This window comes from Pempheris klunzingeri, chromosome 16 (genome assembly GCF_042242105.1).
Source record: "Pempheris klunzingeri isolate RE-2024b chromosome 16, fPemKlu1.hap1, whole genome shotgun sequence".
Classification (NCBI taxonomy): domain Eukaryota; kingdom Metazoa; phylum Chordata; class Actinopteri; order Acropomatiformes; family Pempheridae; genus Pempheris; species Pempheris klunzingeri.
The window spans coordinates 13,536,499-13,550,830 of NC_092027.1; the positions used below are offsets into that span (position 1 = coordinate 13,536,499).

Below are 14,332 nucleotides of genomic sequence, written 5' to 3' on the forward strand. Positions count from 1 at the left end.
ATTGTTGTTAGATTTTCTTTCAATAAATTGTTTAAGATGAATAAAATTACCATTGCATGCTTCTACTTAAATGCCCTACTTTCATGATATAATATCACTGTAGCATTCACTTTTTACATTTTCCATATATTTCACCTGAAAGTCGAATATCCCTAACTTTTTGTGAGTATTGTATATTATATATATATATATTTTATTCCGGTACATTTCACAGAGATATGTTGTATTCTAAACTCCAGTACATGCATTTGACAGCTTTACTGTAGTTACTGTACATGACAAACATGACAAAACCCACAGTGAGTGTATAGAATACAATCCACAAGAATTCCCACAAGATTTGCTGTCTGTTGAAAAAAAAAATAGAATATCACCAGCCTCATCCCTAAAGTATATCATGTCTATAAACTTAATCTAAAAGTTGTCTTGCATCCACTTATTTACCACAAATTCACCACAAAGGTGACTAATCAAACAAAAAGAAATGAAATGTCATTGCATAGGCTGAACGACAAGTTGAGTTTCACCAGCCTGCTGCCGCCATCAATATTCCCTGTGGGGACTGAGTGCTGGGATAGTATTTTAGCATCTCAAAGGAAGAGTGCTGATATACAATCCCTTCTGCTGTTTAGATCCTAACAAAGGACGTGGTCAAGGGAAACATGGTTATTGATCCCCATTCAGTACTGAGAACTCCTAATTGTGTATGCCCATAAAATTCACTGTTCTGAAATTGTCACATATATTCACACAAACATTTTCAACATTTGCTGACGCTTTGATGCCAGAATTGGAGATCAAATGAGGTTATTCACGGAGTAAAGAGGAGAGGGGAACGCGGTGCCCTGTGATGCTGCAATAGCTGATGTTATCTGTCATTTTCCTAGTCAAGGACAATGCCGCTGAGGAGTTCAATAGGCCTGTGAGAGTGATAACAGGGAGAAGCAGAGAGATTTGTGCGTGCACACCAGAAGAAATTGTAGGTTGTTTGTAGTGCTTACAAAAAAGAATCAGAATAATCTGTCCTCTTTTCCCATCCCAGTCTTCTCTTCTCCCTGGTGTACACTCTGAGTGAGTAATCTTTATGAGTGAAGGAGAGTGAAGGCCCAGGTTTGCCTGACAAGGTCATGCTTCCTCCAATATTACACCTGAGGGACTCATAGTTGTTTCTAAAAGAGAAAACACTAAATCCTGAAATAGCTGTGTTTGAGCAGAACTCCACAGAGACTATAGTGTTTACAGGCTAGGGTGTGCAGCATTTTACACCTTGACTGTATGTAGGAACTACTTAAAGATTATCTATACGAGATTTAGAGCATTAATCTAGTATTAATCAACTATTTGCTATGTAGCTATGAGTAATGGGGACCCGAGCAGAGAATGAAGTCAAACTCACTCTGTGTGCTTTGCAAGGTTGTAATTGAAGCTTTTCTGTCATTTGATTTGGTCATTGGGATGGCTGCAAATGCAGTTTGTTTTGGACTGAGATGCTGAGAAATCAAATAAAGAGCCTTTAAGTCAATGTATATTGCAATAAAAGTACTTATGGTTTCCTTGAGGTAAAGTAAGCTGATAACTGAGACTGTAAAAAACAAGATGAGCATTTCCTGGCAATATTAACCTGCATCTGAAAGCTACCAATGGAGAATCTTAAAGCATCTTTGTAAGTGTTTTAAAATCCTGTGTTAGGGATATTTTTTGTATTACTAATGGGTTTTGAAGATCCTGTAATTCAAGGACCTCTGTGAGGTCATACCACTGTTTCAGACAGTACAGCTTAAAGTTGGGCCATTCTTCACTGTGTCAAATTAGTGTTTGAATTAGATTTACTTGTTCTCTCAAAGAAGCCTCTGTTACATTTTCTCCAAATGAGGATCACTCATGCAAGATTTTATAAACCCTTCAAGCCGCTTTGTATAAGTTATATCCATTATTTTAGCACTTTGTTGCATAATTAAGTCAGCTATCTGAGAGATTTCATATGACTCGCTGGAGAATCAAGTTGGGAAACCTCAAATCTAGTGTAACCATTTAGCCAGTTGTCGGTCTGTTGGCCTTAATGTCATACATAATGGCACTTTTAGCCTTGTGAGTGGCATGGCTCGAGGGAGGATCAGACGGCCCACTTTGATCCAGACTGAAATATGTCAACCTCTACTGGATGGATTCCCACAAAATTTTGTACATGGTTATGGTTTCTACACTACGTTAACTAAAGACTTTGACTGATGATTGCCAGACTTTTCCTTTTGCACCGCCACTAGGTTTACATCTGTGGTTTTGAGTAAAATGTTTCAATCTCTCATGTTCCATTTATGTTCTGCTCATACAGGTTGTAATAACTCTAATGATCCCTTAACTTTTGATCTAGCATCATTGTCAGCTCAACATTTATTTATTTGTTTTAAATGTCTACATTCAGTATGCATGTGTGTGTGTTTCTTTTTTTTTAACAGAGGGCAAGGAAGTGAAGGTGGGAGAGTACAACGCAATTGCTGATGTGCTGGACCTCATCAACAATGCCATAAAGTTCCAAGGTACATAGTAGGCTACTGTAGATGTGTGTAAGTGCATGCATTTGTGTGTGACTGTGCGAGCATTGACTGAAGGATGTAAAACTCACTGAAGAAGAAAATGGTGTCCTGATGCATCTGATGTATGTTTATATGTATGCTAAAGGCCCATCACTTACCACCCCTGCACTCTCAGCTCCCATTCACTTGCTCACTTGAACCTGAACTCCCTCCAGCACACACTCAGACATACTAAGACACCACCACCACTCTCTTTTACCACTCTAAATTGTCCTTTCTCATCTAAATTATTTACAAGTCCATTTTTCACCTATTCCGTGTTTGCCTGTGTTGATATACTTTGTAATTTGTTCGATCCTCCCGGCTGTTCTCCCCTTCATGACTCTTCCTCCATCTTCTCGGCCTTGCCGCACAAACAGAAACAGTACTATCTCAGATGCTTGTTTCCACATCCCTGACCACAGTAAGTGGAGATGTGTAAGATGATGCCATCACAATTGATTGGCACACTGGCAGGTGAAAAATAGAGTAAAAGATATGAGAGTGCAGTGTCTAACCACAATAACTTGACTGTGGGGCATAGAGAGAAATACACTGAACTAGGGGAAACTGAGGACCAGGAAATGGGTCTCAAATAACTGGATGACTGCCGCAGTGTCACTATTTTGTGGCTGAAGTGAAGAAGATCTGAAGGAAGCAGGTGTTAAGTTATCAAAGTGAAGAGAGAAACCTCAGATTATATTTCTTAGATTATATTTGAGGCTCATTCATTTTGAGAGATTTACTTTACCAAATTCTTTTCTTGTGACACCTTTCTTCTTTTTAGGCGTGGAGCCTCCCAAGGATCGTACGTTTGTGCGTCTACAGCGGCGCCACATCAACGTGCCCCTCTACAGCATCCTGTCCACCATCACCATACTGGGCATGCTCATGGCAGGGGCCTTCCTGTTCTTCAACATTAAGAACCGCAACCACAGGTCAGCATTCAGCATTGATGAAGCACAGCTTTGAGAGTATGAGGATGGAGGGAAGGATTAGGTGAAGGCTAGGTAGTAGAGGTGAGATTGATAAAGGTACGGTGCAGTGGAAAAGCAAATGAGGTGTCGGTGTTAATGAAGGACAGGAAGAATCGGGGGATTGAATGGTATTGAAATTAAAGAATGATGAAGAGTGAGAATAATGATTCACCTTTAAGTATCTACAGGTGCATTATTGTTTCACATCTTTATTCCCCTCCATGCCTTAGTATTTTTGATGAATATGGCTATACTATTTTATTGTATTCTAATCTTCTGTTCTCTGCTCTCTTCTCTTCTAGACTAATCAAGATGTCCAGTCCCTACATGAATAACCTGATCATCCTCGGAGGCATGTTGTCTTATGCCTCCATCTTCTTGTTTGGCTTAGATGGAGGTTTCGTCTCTGACAAAGAGTTTGAGACCCTCTGCACTGTGAGTTCCCCCAACACGTTTCACTAATACATAGAATAATGAATCGAAGTTACGGTTGGATGCGCGTCGTATTCAGGTCTAATTGTGCTGTTGAACTTTGCTCATTGGCTTACAGAATAGTTGCGGACACGGATGAAATATGTAGAATACTGCTGAAACACTAATCACATGCGCCATGTGAAAAACTGTAAGTGAAGACTGATTGAATGTCTCTCTCTCTGGGTCTCTAGCTAGCATAGTGCACATTAAGTGTCTCCCCTCAGGTAGCATTACTGTGTGACTATGTAGATGCTGGATTAATTAAAGAGTTTTGATTACAGTGATAACCGGTTTCCACTGAGATATACCGCCCTCCCAGACACAGAGACACACACACTCACATGCGCACCAGTTTAATGTGAGGCAGGACACGTCTCAAGCTGCCACCACCTGGCTGAGGCTTTCCTGCAGAGCCAAAACAGAGCTTGTCACTTCAGACGAGGTCCTACAGCAAAGGAGCACAGAGCTTGATCCATTCACCACCAATCAATATGTGTTGGTCTCCTAAAGAATAGATGCTGTAATTGTTTTTTGCCATCTTCTTTACAAAGTGTTGTGCCCCTGCCTGGCTCTATTGCTTTAGATATAGTAGAGAATGGCACATAAAGAGGGCCTGGCGTAAACGTGTGGATGCAGACTATGTAAATGTTCACACAGACATACACATAAAAACAAACACATGCATCACATGTAGAAGTCAAACACATATACAGAAGCTCTCTGTAGGTATTTTAGGATTTTATAGTCTATATTTGAATTGTAAGCTTCTGAAACACGCCAGCAGTGTCCTGTGTGCCAAAGCACTGAGAGGTCTGCATTTTGTTTCTCATTAAGATGAAATACTCTGAGTGTGACAGCTTCCATGGTCCAGGACGTTCTCCTAGAGCTCAACACTTAGAGACGAAGAGTAAATCTGACAGCTTCTTATTTTTAGAATTCTTCACAACGCTATTTTGAATGAACTTCTTGAACAAAATACAAATACCTGTCAGATCAGATGTTGTTTTCAGCCTTGATCACCAGTTTAAGACATGACACAATTATGTGTGTTCCTGTTGTTCTGATAGGTTCGGACATGGATACTCATTGTTGGATACACAACAGCTTTTGGCGCCATGTTTGCCAAGACCTGGAGGGTGCACGCCATCTTCAAAAATGTGAAGATGAAGAAGAAGGTATTAAAAAATATTTCATAATATATACGGTATATTATAGGAAAGCAGTGATTAATCGGTTATTTCCATATTTCAGTCTTTGTGCTATGATACATATGGCACAAAGATTAAAACTTTGTGTGCCTAGAAACATGTTTTAATGTTCTTTGTTTTTTCATTCATTTCATTAATTTTCTACCAAATTAGCCACAGCTATCCGTGTTAATGGCCACTATTGGTATACATTATCCTCTCTGGTTAAATCTGGTTCTGAACCTTTTATTCATCACAGCATGGGCAGCTGTTAGATATGATAACTCCCAGTCCATATAACCACAAGCATCTACATTAAAACATGTAGACCTGACAGCCTTATCCAGGAAGCTTCACATGCCTTTTGAAAGCCCAACACTGGTGTGTGGGTGCTTGTATTCACACTCATGCTTTTTAACAGACACAAAAAGACTGACAGCCCCTGGCACCTGCTTTTAGAATCTTTTCTGTGGAAAAAAAAGATTTAGAAATACAAATGTTTTTTCAAACATCTAACACAATCTGTTTCACTGGCCTAGTTATATAAAGTGGTGCCGAGCTCACTGTGTGTTGTAAGTGTGCTGGCCTTTTTGTATTTATAGATCCTGCTCTCCCCCTCTCTTTGCCCCCCCCCCCCCCTTACCCTCTTGCATATTGGAGGAAGTACGGGTGGCCTGCCAGAGAGAGAGGGAGGAGGAAGAGAGGGAGGAAAGAGGGATAGATCAAAGAGTCGGAGAGGTTGAATGGATACAGGGAAGTAGTAGCAGAAGGGAGGGTGGAGGGACAGAAGGAGGAAGGCAAAGCAGGGCAGAGAAAAGGACAAGACAAACAATGCGGCACAAATGGCAAAGAAAGTAGGTTGGATACTGTGAGGAGAAAATGAGAAAAGCTGGCAAAGAAGGGCAGAGGATAGATGAAGATAAAGAGAGTCCAGATTACAGGTTAAAAGACAAGGAGCTCTGACCGAGCTCTACTTAAACTTGAATTTCCGCTGCAATTTCTGCAGTCAGGTCAACACAAGATCACCACATGCTTTTTCAGCTGTTTCCAAATCATTTTTTAATTCATTTTCTTTTTCTGATTAATCTTTTTAGGAAAACAAAACAGTTTTTCCTCCCCAAGCTCAATGGCTTTACCCTGACCCTTCATAACCAGTTATCTCAGCTCAGTTCTCCCTCTCCCATCCTCTGTCACTCTCTAACAGAGACAAAACAAATGTTTCTTCAGAAGCAGTATTCACCCCCACTGCATCTTTCAGCACTTAAACCTCAAAATGTATTCTCTGCTGGTTCATGGCGTGGGTCTGTTTGCAGGACACACACCACACTTCCTGCAAACTGACTGCAGGTGCTTTGGCTTGAGCAGAGTGATAGTTGCTGTTGGTGCCCTGAAATCTCTGTCAGCCACTGTCAGGGGAGGAACAAGCCAAGTGTTAGCCATCTTTTCTTCAAACGGTGGGGCCGGAACTACATTCCTCACTCCCTCCATCCATCTTTTTTCCTGTACACAGGGAGAGCACAGATTGTAAATCAGGGGTGTGTTCGATAAATGTTCCACTCGGTGGGCTACGGCCGGCACTCCTTCACTTCTTAAAGAGCTCAGTGCCAGAGACTGGCTGAGACTCTGTGTGTGTGTGTGTGTGTGTGTGTGTGTGTGTGTGTGTGTGTGTGTGTGGCGGGGGCTGTCAGTCAATGCCATACTTCTCCAAATACACACACCACAGGCACAGATAAACATACACACTTACAAAAAAATCACCCCTTACACAACCCATCACCCCCAGGCCCCTGTAGCAGCTACTTGTCAATCTGCCTATCTTGGTAATTTACTGAGTACTCCTTAGTGACATATTTCTGGATACACCTGAATGCACCTTCACACAGGGCAGAGCTAAGCAAACACACAGTACCCATTAGTCCATTACATTTGCACGCTGAAAATACCATCATGAGCAACTTGAGCAACTTGAGCAAATGTCACACTTGTTAACTTCCTGTATCTTGGTAGATCAGTAGTAGTAATGGTATACTGTTGTTACAATGTCCTGAGGTCTGGCTACAGCATTTAAAGTCGAGTTATTTTCTATTATAGCACAGCCAGCCCCTGGCCTTGTTGGTTGACGCTACACAGTAAAAAGATAGAGACTTTTTTAAATTTTACAACCAATTCAGCCTTAATTCACAAGATAGTTTATGTATATACTCTATATGTGTGTGTCAGGGCCATGCGCACATTAACTGTTTTCAGTTACTTTCTCTTTTTTGGAATCAGTAGACACAAAGACAATAGAACACAACTGATATGTCACAGTGCCAATATTATAGGGGGAAAGAAAACAAACGGTACATAACACTTCAGGTAATTTAGAGTCATTATGCACTTTGTTTACCAGACTCAGTTGGCAGAGTAGCATATCACAGTTGAGCAGATGGTGGCTCTGCTTTTTTTGTTTAATTTCTCTAAGATATCTTGCATATCTTATGTTACAACAATGTACTTGTTAGAATAATAGATTACTTTTATCAGCCAGATTTAACCAAAATTTGTTTAATTTAATATGCGGTTATTTTATCGTCGCCTTGGCATAAAATTGTTTTTCGCTGGCTTTGAAGCAGCCATTTGACCTGCTCTGCATCCACCTTCCTTTAAACTGCCCTGAAGCATTGCATTTTTTCCACAAGAAATGTCCCTCGTCTTGCCTTTGCCTCTATTTGTTCAATGCCAGCACCATCAAAAGACACCAGATCAAAAAACAAACCCCTCATGCATCTCATCCTGAGCCCACCAGCGGATGGAGACCTGTGCGAGACCACTGTGCTGCATCGGGGCTATGTGATACTCTACAAACATAACCCAGCCTGTGTTCCCTGACCTTTCCTTTGATCTGCCGTTCCAACCAGTCAAACGCTATTATAAATAAAGATCACAAACAGGTCAAGGCTTTCATCCCTCTAAAGTTCATGATACAAAAGAGGTGCTTTCGTGGTTGGCAGTGATGGCTCTTGTTTGGTGGATCTTTTCCACATTCTCTGGCTACAGGGTAACTGATTCATAGCATGTTGGTGGCATAACTGAACCAACAGAACTGAAAGTCTACTAGTGGTTCTCAGTTCAGAGTACAAGCTGCTAAATGTACTATGTGTGCTACAGTGTAAAAAAGTGTCAGTATCAAATTCTGAAACCAGGTGCTGTTGGTCTTTTGCACTTGCAGTTTGGCTGGTTTCCTATCCGAGTGGGTGGTCAATTACAGTTAAATGCATTGTAACCAGTCCCTGGATTAGATGGTTAGAATGAAGCCAACAAGGCTGATGATGGGATACGAATCATACACTTGCAATGGTCAATAACAAACAGCATTAGCAGGTGTGTGCTAATGGGGCTAATATAAGCATCTCATCTTCTTTTTCCCCTCCAGATCATAAAGGACCAGAAGTTGTTGATTATCGTTGGTGGGATGCTGCTAATCGACTTATGCATCCTCATTTGCTGGCAGATTGTGGACCCACTTAAGAGGACTGTGGAAGAGTACAGCTTGGAGGTCAGTGAGCTTTTTGATGTTTTTTTTTTCTTGTCTTTTCTAAATTTGGCATTTGATTGTGGTTTTGTTTATGTTGATGTAACATGATTTTTCTCTGCCGGGACAATCCCAGTGACACAGAGTCTTAAAAATGATTTGGAGTTTAAGCAAACAAAATGTCCGCCTTAGGCTGTAGCATGAGCATCTTTTTGTTGTGCTTGTTATTTTTGTGTCAGGATGTGAGCCATTGCTGCCTCCTGTGCTTATCCCATGGTTGGACATTTGCCAGCTTGGATGTGAGACATTGGCAAAGCCAGCTGGAAAAGAGGCACTTGGCATCACTTTTTCCTTGCTGGAGAGGTGGCATGGGGTAGCGTAGAAATGACCTCTGCTTTGCTGTGATTGGCTAGAATAGACTCAGATTCTCTGAGATTGGTACAGGATTATCTGTGCGTACAATTTGCTAAAACGAACATATTGTAATTTTGGCATTAGAGATTGATGGTGTGTAAAGTGTGTTTTCGGTGACATATACATAACTGTCAGTGGCATTAAGGGAATGTGGACTGAGAATTAGGAAGGCACAGCAGCATGTTTATTTTCGCAGAGGATTGAGCTGCTGTGGTTAAAGTGCCAGATTGTGTTTTTATTTTTTTTTCCATACTTCTAAAGTATGGAACCTTATGCAGTATGGCTTCACTGTCTGGTACATTTGTCTTTTTGTAAAGATTAACACTAGTATATCCAGCAGACTGCTAAAATACAGCTAGGAAGATTTTGAGCTAAATATATTGAAATGGTTTTGTGTCGAGTCTTTTTTTCTTATGTTTTTGAGAGTATGAGCTCATTCTCTTAATAGATGGTTCAGTGTTCCACTGTTTAAACATGAGAGGCTGCAGCACTCATTCGTTCCTCAGTCTATTAAGTTGTTAGACAAAAAGATGGGCTCGCATTAGGCCAAGATCAACTAATACAGTGTAATGGTAAAATGGGTTGTAGAGCTACATTTGGGATCAGTACTGTATCTGTGAATTGTTAGATAATAAGTGCACAGTAGCTGTGGTTTGTTAAATCTGAACATGTTAATGTACGTCCGCCTAGTCTACATGAAAAAGAAAGGTGAGGTGAAAATTCAAGAGAAAACTGACAACAATGTGCTATCTGATGTCACATTTAAGGTCTTTTCTTTCTTACATTATTATTATTGTATATTTCCATGTCACTGGGTGTGTTGATGTAACAATAGCATTATTGGAAAAGTCTGTTTGTACATGGCTATATACTATTCTCTTTATGTACTGACAAATAATTCAGTGGAACAGTAGAGAATAAATTTGCTTTAATGTGGTTGCTAACAACTGACAAGCAGGCGGATTTATTCCACTGCAGTTCAGATTGAATCATCTGTCTTTGAAGACCACAGAGATTTTTTCCAAATGAGTTGTCTTTTAAGTCCACTGTATTTCTGTATGTAGGCCACAAGGCTGTTAACTGGCCTCCTAAATTGACGGTGTTGGTTGGATTCTAATTGACCCTTCTACTAAACTTAGGTTGTCAGGTGACTGCAGTGAAAGGCAGGGTCTAATGGTGGATTTTTATGGAGATGTCTTTTGATCATATTGAATGGATTTTCATGTTGTTTGCTTGCTTGTTGCCAAGGTCCTGCGGGGGAAGAAAGGGTGGCTGACACTGTCTTGCACCCAGTTTTGACTTTTTCATGTCTTCAATTAAATGAAAGTCCTGTGAAGTGATAAATAGCGCTTATCTAAGAGTACTGGGAGCAGGTCAGCCTTTCCGAGTTTTTTTCTGGCTTAGTCCTTGATGAAAAGATTCCTGTGGGAGATATCTGAGTGTAGTGATCCATGATATCTCGCCAGGCTTATTTACATTCTTGTGCTCCTTTTGGCATACTCTAAAGGTATACTTAGCACATCTGTACAACTCTAGACAAAGCCGTATTTCCTTTGTGATGATAGCCACTTATATATTTAAGCCTGCCTAAAGGGTGTAGCAAAGCCTTGCTTAACATATTCACTTGTGAATGTTGTCAGTGTGTGCAGTCGAGTCCTCGTGGAGTATTCTCAGACTCTAAGCCCCCGGTCAGGGGAGTGTTGTGAATATATTAACCACTCAGTGTAGGAGTCTCCTTCCCCCCTGGGGTCGTGGATCTGCATGCCTGGGCTGAGGCAGAGGCTGCACATGCCTGGCCAGCCTGCCAGATTTCCAGCACCAGCAGCAGTGGACCCTTGGGGCACAGCTGTGGGAGAGGCAGCCTGGAGCTCCTCTGCGCTCAGGGCCTCCAAGCTTGTCAGGTGGGAACAGAAACCAGAAGGCAACCTAAATACCCAGAAAAGGGATGTGGAGGAGGGAGAGGCGAGGAAAAAAACACAGTATGGAAAAACAATGTTTATGGCAAGAAGCAAAATTGGGCCTTTATAAAGAGAAACAATTAAACATATTCCACTGTAACCAGAGACAGAGGAGAGTTAGGCTTCACTCAGGCCGACATTATCACTGCTTCAAATAACACAACAGGTGGACCAGGGGCCTTGATGCACAAGAATGTTGGAAACAATAAGACCGGATTGTATGGACAAAAACACTGAACCTGGATCCACTTCTGCCACAACACAAACTGTACTTACTGCATCACAGTACAGAGTGGGGGCTGGTAGCTGAGGAGGAGCCAGTTCACCTCTTGGGCACTACCGATGTGTTCTTGAGCAAGTGTTCAAACCCCTAACTGCTCCTACACCATTACACAGCAGCAGTCACTCTACCATCTCTCCCTTTTGCATGTCTATAGCTCCTGCACGTACATGTTTGTATTTCGGCCTGTGTGTGTAAATAACTGAGTGAATAATGATTTTCCCCGTTAGGGGATTGATAAGGTAATTCTTCTTCATTTTTCATTTTCTCTCCACTACCTGTAGCAACATGCCCCCACCAACACAGCCCCTTGTGTTTTTTAACACAGTGCTATTTTCAGTCTGCACACCCACTTAAGGGTGGGGAATGGGACCATGGTGGATTGTTTCCATAGGGTTCAGGAGCCAGTGAGACTAGCTCTGACTGACTAACAGTAATTGGTGCAAGGAGAAGGACCATTAGTTACCCAGTTTCATGTGAGCTCTCACATCATGCCAGGCCATCCCTCACCTGTGGCCTCCCTCTATCTGTTGTCTTTTTCTTTCCATCTCTCTTTCTGTCTGTCTTTTCCAGACTTTCCCCTCCTCCTCCCATGCATTTCCCTTCCCCACTGTGGAGGTTTGGGAGTAACACTGACCTTGGGTTCACATAGCTGTATCTACCTGCTGTACCCAAGGGTATGCAGTATGACAATGTGGTGTTATTGAACTGTCACGGTGCTTGGTAGTCCACCAGATTTGTTGTTTGAACCATCACACAGGAGGGTTTCCTTATTGACTCAGGACCAAGAAGGGTACTCGCAAAGTGTTTACAAGTATGGTACTGTGGTTTTTTTTTTAGTTCAGTTACATATACAGTATGAAGACACTCGGCAATTGATTAAAAAAAAAAGTGTGTGTTTGGGAAACCCTGTAGTATACTGAAGTGGGTACTCCCACATGTAACCTTATCTATGCCTTGTGGTGGTCACTGATACGGGTACCTCTTAATATTGTAAGTGTATAACTGACTGTAGTAGATATTTTGAGTTAAATTACCTTACTCTTGATTTAAAACCAAAATTAAACTAGTGGAAACAGACAAAGTCAGTCCTCTACGTCACCACTGAACCCACTGCTCTGAATCCAGCAAGCTAAGCTTAATGAGTTACCATTAGCAAAACTAGGGCATCCCCCTTTGCATCCTTTATTAACATTAGCAAGAAGATGAGTGAAGAGGCTGACAATAGATCCTTGTGGAATGCTTCATAAAACATGACTGATTTAATACCCTCCCAAATAAAAGTAAAGAAAGGCCAGAGATCATGTAGGGAGTTAAGTCGCTCTGTCTCTAAAATGAGAGGAGAGTGACCCCCCGGAGTCTTATTTTAATTACAGTATGCAGATGATATGCCTTCACCAGAAATTACTTGTGACCTTGACATCGTCCCAAACCTCTTTAAAACAAGCCTGGCCTCTGATCTGCACTTCAGTATATACCGTACATAAACCACAATCGTATGTGCCAAATTCAATAAAAATGTAGATAAGATTAAAGGCAACTTGGCAAACATAGTGATTGCAAGTCCACTCTGTCCCTGATTCTTTACGTAGGTCCGACCCCTAAATCCTAACAGCAGTGGGAATGTTCTGCATATCAGTGTCTTGTTTTTTTTCCCAGAGACCTTACTGAGAACAAGAATAACTCTGGTCGCTCCAGGAACGTCATAGGAATGCTGATGGAGACGTTGGGCTGCAGTGAGCAATTAGATCCATTTTGTGGCTCGTTAATAATTGAGCATTTGTTAATGGCGTGGATGTTTCAGCAGCAGGGCAGGCTGCTGGTTGCCATCAGATTTGGCCCTGCAGTAGTGACACATGTTGCAGTGTCAGTGCACACACACGTGTATTGAAGCATGTGAGTGTGTGCACATGTGGATTGTTCATTTTTGTTTGTTGCACTGCGAATATGTGTGTGTTTACGAATATGACCTTGTGTGTGTGTTTCAGCCTGCCTATGTGCATGTAGACTGTATATGCCCACTCATGCATGGATGTGTGTTTGTACGTATGCCTGTGTATTTACATACACATTAATGGCCTTTCTTGTTGTCCTGGGCATTGTCTTCTGCATAATGAAGGACAAACCGTCGAGAAAGGATGATTAGCATTCTGGTGGATCCTGCTGCAGACCCCCTCTACTCTAGTCTGTCCTCTTGTCTCCTCTTCCTTCCCCTCCCTCCTCTGTCGTGTTTCCCGACTTGGAAGCTGCTGCAAGCAGCGGCGGGTGGGCGGGCTGCAAAAGAATATTGCAGTGTGGCATCACCATGGCAACGGCCATGGTTTCTGACATCCATAACGCAGAGAGCGGCACTGTTGATCCATGAGACAAAAATAGCGGGTTAAGGCACCCACTTTGGGATGGCGACACATGCAGAGAAGAAACACACGCTCTCGCCAGATACATTATCAATGAGTGATCGTTGCAGAAAAAGTGTATATATATATACACATACACACTCGTACAGGCATATTTCCATGCAAAACTTAAAGAGCTTGCACAGAGGTTTCCCCGCTGCTTCCTTGCTTCTGCCTTCCACACCTGTATTCAGTAAGGCTTGGAGAGAGAGAGAGAGAGAGAGAGAGAGAGAGAGAGAGAGAGAAAAGGAGAGGGACACGGAGGGAGGGGTCTATCCCGGTGCTTTGACAATACACTCATCTACTTCCAATATCATATCGCTGCAGTTGCAAGCCAACGCATGTCTCACTGCTAGCGGTCAATGGGGAAATGTTCCTCTTTATGAGATGATGAGAAGATTGTGAAATGATGAGCTTAACATTAATCTTGTGGTCAGATATGACATTGCCATTTGTTACTTGTGACATTAGAATACATCTAAAAAGGCCCTGCTTAGATTACATTTCTATGTCTCTGGAAAGGCTGTGAAATACAACCTGTTCTTATAATATTTAGACA

At 41.8% G+C, this 14,332-nt stretch overlaps 1 protein-coding gene across 1 annotated transcript in view; it reads left to right on the forward strand.

The window, feature by feature from the left end:
- gabbr2 (gamma-aminobutyric acid (GABA) B receptor, 2) overlaps positions 1-14,332 on the forward strand; it is a 172,353-nt gene that overhangs the window by 115,834 nt on the left and 42,187 nt on the right. Inside the window, exons 9-13 of the mRNA XM_070846971.1 lie at positions 2,457-2,537; positions 3,361-3,511; positions 3,853-3,985; positions 5,092-5,199; positions 8,627-8,749. Of these exons, the coding sequence (XP_070703072.1) occupies positions 2,457-2,537; positions 3,361-3,511; positions 3,853-3,985; positions 5,092-5,199; positions 8,627-8,749 (596 nt within the window). The remainder of the gene's footprint in view (positions 1-2,456; positions 2,538-3,360; positions 3,512-3,852; positions 3,986-5,091; positions 5,200-8,626; positions 8,750-14,332) is intronic.